Source organism: Sinohyriopsis cumingii, chromosome 9 (assembly GCF_028554795.1).
Source record: "Sinohyriopsis cumingii isolate HCF-2022 chromosome 9, ASM2855479v2, whole genome shotgun sequence".
Classification (NCBI taxonomy): domain Eukaryota; kingdom Metazoa; phylum Mollusca; class Bivalvia; order Unionida; family Unionidae; genus Sinohyriopsis; species Sinohyriopsis cumingii.
Genome location: NC_142969.1, coordinates 67409688 through 67426135, shown reverse-complemented (window position 1 = coordinate 67426135; position 16448 = coordinate 67409688). Strand labels below are relative to the sequence as shown.

At 37.3% G+C, this 16448-nt stretch overlaps 1 protein-coding gene across 1 annotated transcript in view; it reads left to right on the top strand.

The window, feature by feature from the left end:
- LOC149791956 (uncharacterized) overlaps positions 1-16448 on the top strand; it is an 81647-nt gene that overhangs the window by 55626 nt on the left and 9573 nt on the right. The window contains exons 16-20 of the mRNA XM_089969503.1: positions 690-859; positions 3186-3271; positions 4514-4603; positions 5823-5951; positions 9440-9538. Coding sequence (XP_089825629.1) covers positions 690-859; positions 3186-3271; positions 4514-4603; positions 5823-5951; positions 9440-9538 — 574 coding nt within the window. The remainder of the gene's footprint in view (positions 1-689; positions 860-3185; positions 3272-4513; positions 4604-5822; positions 5952-9439; positions 9539-16448) is intronic.

Genomic DNA, 16448 nt, shown 5'->3' with positions numbered 1-16448 from the left:
CTCGGAAGCGGGAAGTCGTGGGTTCGATCCCGCGCCGAATCATGCCAAAGACTTACAAAAATGGTACTAACAGCTGCCTCGCTTGGCGCTCAGCATTAAGAGGTTAGTGTTAGGACTGGTCGGCCTGGAGTCAGGATAATGTGTCTTGGTGGGACATCATGCTACATGCCTGCGGCATGATGCCCCAGTGCTAGACCTCACTATAAACTGCCACACTGCAGACATCGTAGCGATATGACTGAAAAATTGTTAAAGCTACGTTAACAATCCAAATCACACACACACACACACACACACACACACACACACAGTTTCCTATATATTGATATATAATATATTTTAATTCTGGTTATGTCTTCGACACCGTATATGTATATCTTCCTGGACAAGGTCAAAATACATAACGTGAATAACGAACTACTAAAAGTATAATCTGGTTTTCCAGGTTTCAAAAGAGCCCTACTGTAATTTGTTCTGACTTTCTTTGAATTTAACTTCGTTCATCGAACCATTTTGATTAATTGCAGTTGGTTCTCATTTCGTACATAAATACTAAATAGTATGAACAGACTGAACCCAAACATGATTATATCTTGAATAATTCGATTCATGTTGCACAAATTACATTATGGAAATATACATATTCAGTTTGATCCCGTACATGCAATGTTTCTCTTCTCCGTCTTTAGGTTATCAAAAAGTGCAGGCTAAGGGAGGAATGGGAGGCGGCGGTGTAAACGGACGTTGTGGTGGTACTGGAGGTATGGGCATCATCAGGGTGGATTCTGATGTGTTCAGGGGCAGCATAGGAAATGTACACGGGCTTTTCTACCAGCAGATGTTGACAAACATGTTCATTGTAATTTTACTTTTGTAATCATTCTAACCACTTCAGATTGTCTGTACTATTGCAAGTATCTCTCTTGTTATCTGTCTGCATACTTCATGTAACTTTTTCACAAACGTTTCTACAACAATCAGAGCATTACAATTATTATGATGATGATTCTTAAACATTATTTTAAAATGATGCTCACCACTCACAAATTACAGTCTTGTACAAGTAGGCACTCATGTGAGTACAAAGATATTCGCCAAGTTATGGCTTGACAAAATTCTTGATTTAACTCTTTCCAGTGGATGGCATTCTGTTTAAACTTTGAAGAAGGGAAATAACAAATATATATATATATATATATATATATATATATATATATATATATATATATATATATATATATATATATATATATATATATCTTTAAGGGTTTCTAGACATAATATATGCAATCCTTCAGGCTTAAAGTTTAAATGGATATAATCCAACGCCAGTTTGTAAACAGATGCTAATGCAACAGGCTCGTCTCAACCAAGTAGCATTTATACATTGAATCTGACATCATTTCAGGACAGTAATCTAAGACTCGCCTCCAATCAGAACCACTTCATCTCTTACTGACAAAAGTTAAATAACCTGGCCTCTCTATAATGGATTCAGACATAACCACGATGCTACTTCAACTAGCATGATTTTTCCGCCCAAATATCCGGTTAGATCTGAAAAGAATAGGTCCTCGTAGTAAAGGAATATAATTTACAAAAATCATTCGATAATGTTCGAACTATAAAAGAAATGTCATACATTTCGTTATTAATAGTATTAGGTTTCCTTTTGAATGAAAAATGAAGACATCTCGCAGTTTTCATTACCTCAAAATATTCCTTTTGATTTTGTTAGAGATTATCTAAGGTTATGTTGACGTAACAAAAGGTGACGGTTTGAAACCAGTATCTGGACAAATGGATTCATCCAGTATGATCCTTATTTACTTTCATATATATCTAACTGATGTGAATTATATGAATGATGTTTTCATTGATGGGCATCACAGTTGTATATTTATGTCACAGTCGTGGTTTATATTTACTATGGCATACAAGAACATATCAACAATAGTAAAAACAATAATCGAAGGAATTTGTTATTTTGAAAGTTAAACTGTATATTTTTCTTACAAAGAACATTGAGCTTGTTTTGCGAGAATATTGTGCAAGGGAGGTAATTTTTGGAGGAAATTAATAAGGAATTCCTTGATGTGGCGGTTTGGGCTAAACGTGTCCTTCCACCGTAAATGAGGTATGCATAGTCTGATTTGATCGGGAAAAATTAAACGTGTCCTTCCACCGTAAATGAGGTATGCATAGTCTGATTGGATTGGGAAAATTAAACGTGTCCTTTCACCGTAAATAAGGTATGCATAGTCTGATTTGATTGGGAAAAATTAAGTATGGTTCCTATTAACATCCAGTGTATGTTTCTAACATGCGCCTGAAGAAGCCTAAATATGTCAGTCTAAACTACTTATGATATCGGCACAAAAAGACGCTTTTCTGACTGATGGCAGAGCATCAGTTTTGGTCCGCAAGGAAAACTTGTTTTTTTTTTTTTTAATCGCTTAGTGAATAACAAATCCCATGAAGTCGCGCGAATGACATGTTGAATAAAAACAGGGGAACTTTATAATTGTGAGAAGTAAACAATAACCATGTTTGATAAAACTTGCCGCTCGCTTTGAGTTGCATAGTGTGTGTGTGTGTTATGTGTGTGTGTGTGTATATATATATATATATATATATATATATATATATATATATATATATATATACACATCCTTGGGCTCTAAATACTATGCTTTTATATCGACGAACATTCCTGTAGCCTAGTGGTTAGAGCGTCCGTACAGGATTCGGGAGGTCGTGGGTTCGAACCCCGGCCGAGTCATACCAAAGACTTACAAAAATGATCCTAACAGCCAACACGCTAGGCGCTCATCAACATTAAGAGGTTAGTGGTTCGACTGGTGGTCCTGGTGTCAGAATAATGTGACTGGGTGGGACAAGTTTGCGGCATGATGCACCAGTGCTAGACATCACTTTAAACTGCCACACTGCAGACATCGTAGCTATATGACTGGAAAATTGTTAAAAGCTAAGTTAAAAATCTAAATCACACGCACACACACACACACTTTTATATCGACAAATCTTCTTCCCTCAAATGTGGGGTTTTTTATGTTATCATTTCGGCTCACGCGTGCATACACGCATGTCACACACATGCACATATAGATTTCTCATTTAATATAGGTAATAATCCTTAAAGTTGTAAATAACATTTTATCTAGAATTGTGCATTTCCTGTTTTCCTAAAGCACCAGCTGCTATTCTTCAAGGTTTTAGCCTTGTCGTTCACATTTAGGATCACAGCCAGGTTGGTCAGAGCCTGATTGATTACAGGACGACGGTGTACGGCAATGAGGTTTACCGCGGATGTTTTGAGGAAAGGAGCATAAATGATCGATTTATTGCACACCAGATACAACTGTCAGATGCTGATGCAGCTAACATGACACCTAAGTTATGTCAAAATCTATGCAGGTATCAGTGTACCTTTTAATTTATAATCTCTTTACATCCAGTCATAGTAGCAATTCCTCCACAATCTGTTTTATGCGTAAGATATTGCATTTACATTTTCGCCTGAAGGGTCTTCCTCAAGTATTGAATAACTCCCATGCATTCAGATACTGAGTAACTCCACACATTCAGGCGCTGAGTAACTGCGCAAATTCAAGTATTGAACAACTCCCATATATTCGAGTATTAAACAACTCCCATATATTCGAGTATTGAACAACTCCCATATATTCGAGTATTTAATAACTACCATACATTCAATTATTGAACAACTCCCATATATTCGAGTATTAAACAACTCCCATATATTCGAGTATTAAACAACTCCCATATATTCGAGTATTAAACAACTCCCATACATTCAAGTATTTAATAACTACCATACATTCAATTATTGAACAACTCCCATATATTCGAGTATTAAACAACTCCCATATATTCGAGTATTAAACAACTCCCATATATTCGAGTATTAAACAACTCCCATATATTCGAGTATTAAACAACTCCCATACATTCAAGTATTTAATAACTACCATACATTCAATTATTAGATAACGTCCATACATTTATTACAGCTTAACATTTAACTAATTTTTATACCTTGCAGATTATTTACACTTAACAAATTCAGAATGTGTTACACAAAGGCCACTGCATGCATCAAATTATAATCAGCTCTGTGTAGTAAAATGGTATGTAATAAAGGTGATGAAAAAATATCCTGTATCTTTATGACATATTTTAGATAGCAATCATTTTCATTACTTATTTTTTAAAACAAATTGGAAGTTATTCAATGTGGTTACCATATACTTCTCCACTTCCAACCCCACCCCACCCATCACACCTCCCGCCATTTCGCACCATCTCTTTACCACAAATATAGCAAAATAGCCACGTGTTAGGGTCTTTTTAGGAAAAATGTAGCTTAAATACTGGTTCTAGTTTCCCGTGATCTCAGAACAGTACCGGAATAGCTAAATATATATTGAGTTTGTTTTACAACAAATGTGTGTACATGTATCTATTTCAGACAGCGTGGTTTCATGTTCTCTGGAACTCAATTCGCTCAGGAATGTTTCTGCGATAACCAGCTTGACATGTCAAGGAAACGACAAGACAGGTATATATAAGTATTGAACTTAATTTAGAACATGATTGAATTGATTTTTTCGAGATTCGCAATTTCATGACTCGTGCAAAATTGGAACCCCAATTATCACAATTACAAATAGTTGTACAAAACAATAAGGAATCCTAAGAATAAACAATGTAACTATTGTTTAACCATTGTCTACATTTTTTTAAAAGCACACACGAAGGCAGCATGAATTCATAAGTTGTTCCTTCCTGGTAGTATGAACTAAAACTACAATCAATTTAAAAGTTAATACCAAAGATTTGTTAACAATTTTAACTTTTCAATGTTTTCAGCCAATACTTTCTATGAACACACCAATGTCCCTGGGATATCCAATGTCTACGATGTTATTAAGTTGTATAAGTGTTCTTCCTTATGAGCCCATGTTTGATAGCGTATTTACAACATAATAATAATAATAATAATAATAATGAGGACTTTGTATAGCGCCTAATCTTTAGAAGCTCTAAGCGCTTTACAACATTAGACAACACCTATAAGAAAAAAAAACATATAATGATATCATTACAAAAACAAACACCATGAAATTGTAAAACATTAAAAAAACATGCTGAGACTATTTAAGGTAGGAAACATTATTAGGTCTTTAAGCTTGTTCTTGCAGTCGAAATAAGTGAGTTTTGAGAGCCCTCTTGAATGGGAACAGTGTGTGTTTGTGTCTAAGTTCAGTGGGCAAACCATTCCACGTTCATCCCTCGAATGGCTTTGCATTGGCTATATGTGATACCAAATGGAGATGTTACATGTTTTTATTCACCATGTTCACGATGTGGTGGTGTACGTACGCTGATTATTAGGTGATGTTATATCATCCGTTATCCTAAAATCATGATATGCCTGTATTTGAATCTGACCGCTCTGGTTAAAGAGTCCGCCTCGGTTGTGGGAAGTCGTTTGTTCAATCCTCGGCCGAGTCACACCAAATGCTTATAAAAATAATACTAACAGATACCTCGCTAGGCACTCAGCATTAAGAGAATAGTATTAGGACTGGTCCGATAATATGACCGGATGGTACATCATGCTACGTGTCTGTGGCATGATGTCCCAGTGCTAGACATCACTTTAAACTGCCACAATGCAGACATCATAGCGATATGACTGGACAATTGTTAAAGCTAAGTTAAAAATCATAATCACACAGAAATCTGTATCTGAATAGTGCATTATATATTTTCAGTGAGTGCAGCACACCTTGCAGGGGTGACATCCAGCAGACATGTGGAGGGTCAAATAGGATCCAGGTGTTCGGTCCACCTCCTGCTGTGCCTGGCACGGGCTACAATATGTATCCAAAGTGTGACGAATGGTGTGTCACAGCCGAAGCAAATACTTCAAAAGTAAGAATTAATTACTTGGAAAATCTGTTCTTCCGTTGCTACTTAGACAAGTCAAATTAGAAAATGATACTATTTTAGTGCCTATTTGACCAGTTCGGTTAGCAGGCGCCATGTGTTCCGGTGCCTATTTGACAAGTTCGGTTAGCAGGCGCCATGTGTTCGGTGCCTCTTTGACCAGTTCGGTTAGCAAGCGCCATGTGTTACAGTGCCTATTTGACCAGTTCAGTTAGCAGGCGCCATGTGTTCCGATGCCTATTTGACCAATTCGGTTAGCAGGCGCCATGTGTTCCGGTGCCTATTTGACCAGTTCGGTTAGCAGGCGCCAAGCGTTCCAATGCCTTTCTTGACAAGATTAATTAGCACGCCCAATTGTGCTAAAAGAAAATTAGTACGTTAGTGACTGAACTTTGTAAAAGCAAAGACAACAATATTCATCTCAGCTAAATATCTGGAAAAGAAAAACACGTTGTAATCTGTAATATTCAAAGAAATTCTGTTGAAAAGAATATATGACCATGTTAGTAGCTATATTTATGTAAGGAAAATACTGATATAAAAATTACACAGGAATATCTACACACCATGCTATGACAGAACCTCCATGTCATTTGAAAAGTTTAATTATAACATTTCTTTTGCAATTCATCTTCTGTCTCAGTCTTGACATTCTGCTTGTTTCTAAGCAACCAGGGCTACTATTTATCTTCCGTAGCCTTCCAGCTAGTTGTTCCATAGAACTGCAACCTGTGCTATAATTTAGTTTCCGTAGCCTTCCAGCTAGTTGTTAGATAGAACTGCGAACAAGACTAATATTTAGTTTCCGTAACTTTCCAACTAGTTGTTAGATAGAACTGCGGCCACGGCTACTATTCTTCTTCCGTAACTTTCCAGCTAGTTGTTAGATAGAACTGCGACCGGGGCTAATATTTATCTTGCGCAGCCTTTCAGCTAGTTGTTAGATAGAACTGCGACAAGGGCAACTATTCATTTTCCGTAGCCTTCCAGCTATTTGTTAGATAGAATTGCGACTAGGGTTAATATTCATCTTCCGCAGCCCTCCAGCTAGTTGTTCGATAGAACTTCGACCAAGGCAACAATTCATCTTCCGTAGCCTTCCAGCTAGTCATTAGATAGTACTACGACCAAGACTATTATTCAGTTTCTGTAGCCTGCCAGCTTGTTGTTAGATAGAACTGCGACCAGGGCTACAATTCATCTTTCGTAGCCTTCCATCTTCCATAAAAGATTTCCCGCTAAATATTTCATCGAAATCACGCGGTGGTATCGTCCTGATTAACAAATATCTGTATGTATCTGTTTATAAACTGACATAATAATTGGTCAGATGACTAAATGCTTGTTTTAGTTATTCAGGTTTTTTATCCAATATACCTTGTCATTTATTAGTTTCAATAATAACTTGTTTTTGAACGCTAGCTGACAATACAAATGGTGTCCATATTGACACAAGTTAAGTCATATAAGACCTGTACATACATTGACTCAGGGGTCATCCACGTTTTGAATTGCCAATTTGGTGGTTTTGGCGTTGAATTTAGTCGAAATAATAAAAATATTCAGCTTATAAAATAACAGTGGTATAGTTGCTGAATTATAGGTTTTACTTATCTAGTTTCCGTTACAAATGCGGGTGGTCGCGGGTTAGATCCCCGGCAGAGTCATACTAAAGACTTTTAAAAATGGTACTAGCAGCTGTCTCACTTGGCACTCAACAATGAGCGATTAATTCTAGGACTGATCGTCCTGGTGTCAGGACAATGTGACTGGTTGGGACATGTTACATGTCTGTGCTAGACAACACTATAAACTGTGACAAAGCAGACATCAAAGTGACGGAAGAATTGTTAAAACTATGTTAAATATTCAAATCACACACGCACGAACACTTTTCAAATTCCAAGAAAAATGGCACTAGCGGCTGCCTCACTTGGCACTCAACAATAAGCGATTAGTACTAGGACTCGTCGTCCTGGTGTCAGGATAATGTGACTGCGTGGGACATGATGCTACATGTCTGTGCTAGACAACATTATAAACTGTGACAAGGCTACATTAAATATTCAAATGACACACGCACACACACTTTCCAAATTCCAAGAAAAATGAAACACAACAGCTGGCGTTTCTGCAAGACAGTTGCAGCTTGTGCTGTCACGGCAACATGGGTGACCCGGGTATCCTCGGATTTCATTGCCCTCAATAGACAGCTAATCCAGGACCGCTAGCAGAATGAGCTGCTTCAAACTTTAGGCGCTTGATGTCGGTGCGTGTGGTAAATAGGAATAGATGCGATTAATAATGCAAAAATATCACATGCCAATTCACGGCATTAGAGCAAAGAAAAGTAACATTTATATGATGTCAGGAGGAATATTGAATAATTGCTAAGCTGAATACAAGACAGGCGTCTATTTAATGTCATTCATATATATATATATACATACATATATATATATATATATATATATATATATATATATATATATATATATATATATATATATATATATATATATATATATTGACTTCATAATGTCGCTGCTATCAGCATTTTCTCATAGCATGTGTTTCAAGCCTATATGCTTTTTGTAAGGTAACTGTATGGGGCACGTTGGATTCATTATTTTTTCCACTGTCTCATACCTGCAAATTATGTGGAAAGACGGCCAATGCTTTCATAAACTGTTGACATTGGTTTCTCGAGAGAAGTGATTGCGCTACCTAAGAGGCTTTTGTAATGACACTATGAAATTACACAAGGCTAATGCAGGATATATGGTGTATCGAAATGGACATTAGATTTATTTCAAGATACAACAATGAATTTGTATTAGGCTTTGTACCTAATTTTGTAGTACGATATCCAGTCTAACATTTAGCTTCCTTAAAAATGAGTATGAAATTGTGTGCATCAAGTCAGCCATTTTCTCTGCAAGACACGTAATGTACATATAGCGCTTGGTTTAAAAGTTAAATTTCAAATCTCAATTCGTGTAACTTCATGTACGATTATCACATATAACGTGATGGTATAAAATTATTCTATGTCATTGAAAGATATTTATGAAACGTTTCAAGTCATAAGCGTTCACATGAGTTCGATTGACAGTAGAATAATCATCATTGCACGTTCTAAGAGACATGTTGAATACTCTGTTTATTAACTCTACGTTTTCTTTCTAAATGTTCACCATTACTATCATGTCATCATGACCCGCCATGATTATCACGTGATCATGACCCCGCATACCTCAGTACAATCTCTGTTCAACTTTATTCTAAATTAATACTGAATATCATATGGTAGTAATGAATTATTCCAAGGTAATAATAACTTAAATATACTTGAAATTACTGACACATTATCTTACGTTGCATGCAAAATATGTTATTCCAGATATATCCATGTATTTATCTGAACGTTCGTAATTTTCAGCCTAAATGGGGAAACTGTGATACAAGCAGTTCAACAGAGACTGTTTACCAAATCGAGTGCAACTGTTTACCTGGTTTCATGGGCAGTCGATGTGATCAGGTTAGTCAAACAACAACAAACAATAGCAATATTATATAATAATAATAATAATAATAATAATAATAATAATACATTTTTATTACTATACTCTTTCTTCTTTGAATACGTTTTTCAATCACATTACGTTAAAAATATTAACCAGCTACATCTCGAACCTGGCCCTACAAAAGACGAATATCGTCTTTTTTACGTATATTTGTTTTAATTTATATTTGATTTAAGTTGTGTTTGATTTGATTTGATTGCTTGTGGGCTTTGGAATCTTTTTATTTTCTTTACATGTCAATGTAATGTAATTTTGTTTACAGGGAATTTGACCTGAATGTTTTCATAAGTACCTAATAACAGAAACACTTCTTCTCAGAGTAAAATGATTGGTTCTTATGAAAGACATACAGTGGCTAGGTGATTTTTATATGCAAACATGATCAGTTAATCCTCTATTTCGCAATTAGGCATTTCCGAAATTGCGAAATACTTAGTATTAATAGTGATGCTGAGAGAGAGAGAGAGAGAGAGAGAGAGAGAGTTCGGGGCTTTTAAACATTTGATGTCAAGTTGTTTTCTTCTGTTGTGACTAGTATTAATTTTTTTACTTTTTGAGTTATTTTGTTAATTCTTCCCTGGAAAGATTATTGTATTCATATATAATTCTTGGACAAGGACATTTCTTGGAAATTTTAATTGGATTTCCAGGACCGGAGGATTAATTATTGTGTTTCTACAAGGAACTGTAGACTTCAACACAGTACAAGTTACAGCATATGTAATCTTGGATTCTTCGTCGGGACTGAAACTTGAAATCATTAACATATTTCCTTATTAGGACTTCAAAAATTGTATTGGTGGATTACTCTTGGATTATTTTTTAATTTGATTCTGGAAACAGTAAGTTCATATATCTTCATATTTACGGAATGTTTCCAGGGAAATAAATTATTTGTTATATTTGTCAAAGCTTGTTCTTTTCAATCTTTCTTTTGTTACTGTTTATTCAAGCCTAAATAAGTAACATAAGATCTTATCATGTCTATTTTTGATAGAGAAAGGGTAATAGCTAATTCCCATTACCTCCCCTTGATACTACCAGGTGTCGCAAGTTTTAAGCTTCACTGTCGTGCAGTGCACACGCAGTGCTATAGCCTCCAACAATTTAGCTTCTCTGTTCTTACCTAGAGGCACACCATCAAGCGTTTTGGGTGTATTCACTGGATTTACTTGTCCCCTGTAGATAATATATATTATTTTACAATTTCAGTCAAATATTTGATTGATTTTGTTACTTAGTATAACTTCGTGTGCAAGACTCCGTCCCACCACGCTATCGTTGACCTCCTCAAAGTCATATTGTGTTGAGCATGAAATGAACTGTTTTCGTTCATCTATGATTTTGTGTCGCCTGATATTTAAGATCATATTATTAATTTACATGCTGTTTCGATTTTCTCATGGTAAACTAATATTTAGTCCATAGGGCATTAGTATAGCGCCACGACTCTTTCAATTATTGGTCCGTTGATCTTTAGCATTGTATTAATTTCATACACTGCTAATAGCATGTTCTTTACGACCATGTTAATTATTATACACACTGGTTTGATAGTTTAGTGGTTATTATTTTACGTCCATTAGGGCCTTAAATAACGTTAGGACGCCTTTATTATGTGTCTGTTAAGACAGTGTCTTCTAGCGTTTAGTAATTTCAACCCATTACTATTTCTGCTATAGTTTGTTCATTTCTTTTCTCTTGTGTCGTTTCATGGGCATGTCGTCTAAGTGCATGAATGCAAGAGACTTAAAATCATGGAGTACCCACGAGCTACGCATTGCCTGTAAAAAATGTACGTCTCAATCAACATGTAAGACATGCAGTGTTTGGTAGAAAAACACGTGGAATGTGGTACTTAAGGAAGCGCCAAAGGGGAACGAGAGACGGTCTTGGATAGGCAGGGTACCTCGGACATCCTTAGTCTCCACCCAAAATCAGCCACCGAGGCAAGCCTTGTGGGGGACGCTGAGATACCCTCAGTCTTACCCTAAATTTCGTCTCACCCATCCAACAGATACCGTTACGTCAAGGAACGGAGAGGATAAAGGATGGGACCATCCGTCGCTGGACAAGACCGGTCACTTGAAACAGCAGACGAACAAAGACGCAATTCCGTCAATCTGAGAAAATCATCCATCTCTTCCTATATTTTGATCCTATTGACACTTTAGGGGAATATTTTCCTAATTTTAAGTAACCCAGCTGGGATCAGCCTTTCCACACGTCAGCGAACTTCACCTTGCGCTTAGATCGGACGCACTCGAACGCCTTATGTACGGACCTTCCGGCTTTAGACAAGAACGTTTCAGCAGTTCACATGTTGGATCTATTGTTTCACAAAGTATATACGAATGTGTTCCATGTTACGCCGAAGCTGGTTGGGAACATCGTGGCGATATCTTCCATGTTAAACTTGGAGATCAATGGAGACTTCGAGTTCATTTCGCCTCAACAACCAACGAGGATGATATGCCATAAGTTCCGACCTGACCAATGCATAATTTCACATCCCCATTCTCCCCGATTCACGCAAGAATCTTAAGCGAGAGAGTTCCTTCGTCTCCTCGGTTCATTCAATGCGGCCTATCACACGAGAGATTCGAGCCTCCTTGCTTCCGTTGGCTGTCCAGGAGAATCCTTCAGGAGAAGCCCCAAAGGAAAAAACAGTTTACACTGACGCCATTACGTAAGGTTGGGGTACCCACATTTTGCCTGACTTGGCTACCGTAAGTGGCAAGTGGAAGACGGAGGAGCGATCTATAATAATCAGCATCCTAGAAACAAAGTCTGTCATCAATACCTTTTACTTCTGGAAAGAACGACTCTTCAGGCAAAACGGTCTTCATCTCGTTCGCTAGTGGTAATTTACCTCGTCAAACGGGGCACCAAATCACCCATTCTTTGTGTCCTGGTGTGGTATTGTCAACGCTGGTGCGACATTCTCCGTATCAATGTGCGTGTCAGACATATCCCCGGCAGGCTCAATGTCCTGGCCTACACCATGATTTCAGATGAGGCCATGTCCTTCACAAGTAATGGTCTCTCAACCCTTCAATCTTTGCTCGGATCTGCGCTTTCCTGGGACGAATGATGATCGATCTTTTTGCGACAAGGTAGAACCACATGTTTTCCACCTGTCTCTCCTATTCCAAACCCCAGAAGCCTGGGTCGTGGATAAGCTTTCGATTAGTTTGGAGGGGTTTGATGCCTTTGCCTACCCCCCCACTTCATAAAACCAAAACGAATACAGAAGTTACGCGGTTAGAATTGCAAGATCATTTTAATCACCCCTCTCAGGTTAGGGAAGTCATGGGTCACCGATCTACTCGGACTATTATGAGATCTACCCAGGATGTATCCCAGCCACAATTCATAATCTTCTCACGCAACACCTGTTGAGGGTGCTCCATCCCTGCCATGACCGTCTCCTTCTACACGCTTGACTCTTATCAGGTCTGCCTTGCAATTAAAACATATAAAACCTTCGATTCTGGCGCAAATCTCAAGAGCGAGAATACCCTCCGCTCTGAAGGCCTACGAGGGGAAGTGTCGTGTATTTATAGACAGGTGCCAAACCCATCAAATTGTCCCTGTGTGTGCCTCATTCCTTCAATTGGCCGACGTTTTTATCTGGTTCTTTGAGGAGAAACAGTTGGCTTTGATCACTATCAAAGACTATTTGTCTGTGATATCGGGCACATTCCGTCATCACGGCAGATGTGATATTACGCATGATAAAGATCTATCAGTTCTGTTAGAAAATTATTTTATCTTCAGCGAACAACGTCAATTGCATTATTTCCAGAATGAAATTTGTCCGGGATCTAATTTGGCTCAACTCACGTTTGAAATGATCGCGCATGCTTTGCTAAAATTTCTATCATACAAGACATGGCTCATGATAGCTTCAGCCTACGTATGCAGGGACAGTGATGTACATGCCCTTTCAGTTGACCCGAACTATCTGCAGTTTGGAACGGATAGTTCGGTAGTCCTTCTTGCACAACCTTGACAAGGATAGGTTTCCCTCTGTAGGTAGTAACGAGTCGTCATTCGTCCTCTCTTTCATAGGTAGATCGAGAGTAGCAGTCATGCATGGTCCTGTCCGCGCCCTCAAGCACTACTTGTGACGCACATAGACAAGGCGTGGCTCGCGCAAACGTTTCTTTCTCCCGGTCAAGATCGGAAAACAAGATATCACCCATCCGGCCCTTGCTTCGTGACTGAGGTGGGTTAGACTCTCGGCGTACTCAGAGATCTCTCAAGATCATAGTTGACTCATGAGGATTATAGCTCATGAGATTAAACACATTTCTACAAGCCTCGAATTCGAGCGCAATGTTTCGACCCTAGATATTATAGAAGTTGTTGGCTGGCACTCAGATTCAACCTTCTCGAGGTTTTGCCTCAGAGATTTAACGTTATAGAGAGAAACGTTGGATCTGCTATGGCCGGTATCAGCAGAATAGACGGCCACCAGCCCCAACTAGATCAATCAACACAGCATCATAATTTCGCTGGATTCCCAGTGAAAATTTGTGTAGGGGAAAAGATCTTAACTTCATCTATCATTTGATCTCAGACTGTGTCATTAGGTGAACAGGGTTTTTTCTATCTGGGGAATCCATGGACTCATCTCCAGAAGTATACTGGAGGTAGAGGCCGGTTGTACAGCATCCCCTACTGTTATTACTTATTCTCCTAACGTCGCTTGATTTTGTAACGTATTCGAAGGAGAAAGCAAATTTTCTAACCAAATTATGTTTCCCCGAAGAAGGCACCTTGTCGTAAGCACGCAGCTTAAAAGTGAGCCGACAAAAGCGCGCAGCGAAATATGTCCGTCAAATGCGCGCCGTCGAAAGCAGGCAGCATAAACTATAAGCATGTAATCTTATTATGACTCTGATCGATAAATGTCTCATTTCGAATGAAATAAACTACTAGTTTGAATCGCTTTTTCCACTGAGCAGACATCAAAGTGAGTACACTCTTAATATTGAGTAAAAATAAAGTACTAGTTTCAATCACTGTTTTCATTGAGCAGACATCAAGGTGCGTATATACTCAGTATAAGCCTAGAAAACTATAAATACCAAATTCATTTTGTAAATATGTAAAAAGTCATATCTAACCATGGAAAAGACTGTCTCAGAAGGAAAGAGCATATCATAGCATGTCTTGATTATGTACATAATGTTGCATTTTGAACAGTGATATAATTAATACACTGCAACTCATATTAATAGGACTGAGCATTCTTTAAATAGCGAATATATGCTTATTCATCTGATATATTAATTTTTTATAATATATACTTTGCGCGCTTTTGTTGGTGCAGAATTTTTTCTCACCCATGCGCAAGAGAAATCTACTTTGTTTGCTAACCTTACTTTTCTTGTCTCAGTCTAGTCATATTAGACCAATCGTCTCAGTCAAGGTGTCCACGCGCTCAGAACTACTTTTAAATAAAGAAACCCTTGTTGTCTTCTGCTGTGCCTGACGTAGTTGTACTATAATCAAACAACAACAACAACAACAAGCGTATAACAAAAACATAGTAACTTAAGTTAAATCCATCTTTGAGAACACACCATACAAAAAGAATTCGAGAGAGACAAAAACAAACGCATATGATTGTCGAGCTTTTTGGTATTATGCTTGTTCGTTCCACACAGCATAATCACTTTTATCCTATACGCAGGTCTAGCTCAATACATTTTTAAATCATCGTCATTAAATGTAGCTAAAAGCTTCCTAACTAATTTTAAATATTTCGTGTGAAACAAATTATATACTGTTAGCTACATTTAATGACGCTGACCTGAAAATGACTGTGCTACAAATAGGATACAATTTTCAATGCTGTGTGAAGTGAACAATATAACAGAAAACACTTATCCATGCATATATACTATAGATCTATACACTTCATAGCCTCCCTACTCTCTTAACAACTACGGAAAACTTAGTAACAGCCAGATAAGTTTTATTTAAAACATGCTTTTTTCTAATTTTGTTAAGCAGCTACACTGTGCCCCGGTTGAATCAAAAATATACCTACTCTATTTAATGACAAATAATAAACTTACCAGCCAGAAAGAATAATTTATCCGTCAGCACATTAATCCAACAGCAAATTTCACTGTAGCACTTGCCATATTTCCAGGACAGAAAAATAAATGTTCAAAGAATCCATGAACTTGAAAGTTTAGCACATGGTTATACGCTATAGTCCGTTTTTGGAGGGTCTATTATACACGGGAGTAATTTTACAATCAATATTAAGGACAACACAAATATGTTACACACAGTTTCACCTCCTCCAAAGAAACGAATAGTTATACACGATAGTGACACAAATCTCCAATTACCCATGAATAATCTAAAGAAAGATGTTACTCTTCGTTACAGCTTGTACTAGGTATAACTACAGTAGAGCTGAGTAGCCAATATCGTTTTATTATTTACAATATAACTTTTCAAAATAGGAATTGATGAAAATAAAAAAGTTTTTCGTAATAAAGATTAATTATTTATTGTCAATTTCATATAACTTCCATATATTAAATGTTATAATACCTCATTATTATGCGACGTTTTATGTTATTTTTCATCGCTCACGCGTATAAACTGTACTTCGGACGCAACGCTAACACCACGGCCCTCATTAACATATTTATCGCATGTAAACATTGCACGTGAAAACTAATGCATAATTAGTTTTACTTTAAAGGAAAATATCGAGTGAGAAAAATATTCTACGTTGGGGTTTGGACCGAGATAGGGAAATCCCAGTCGCGGGTTTATATTATATGTCTCCCCACCAGACAAATAATATAAACTCTTGACTGGGATTTCCTT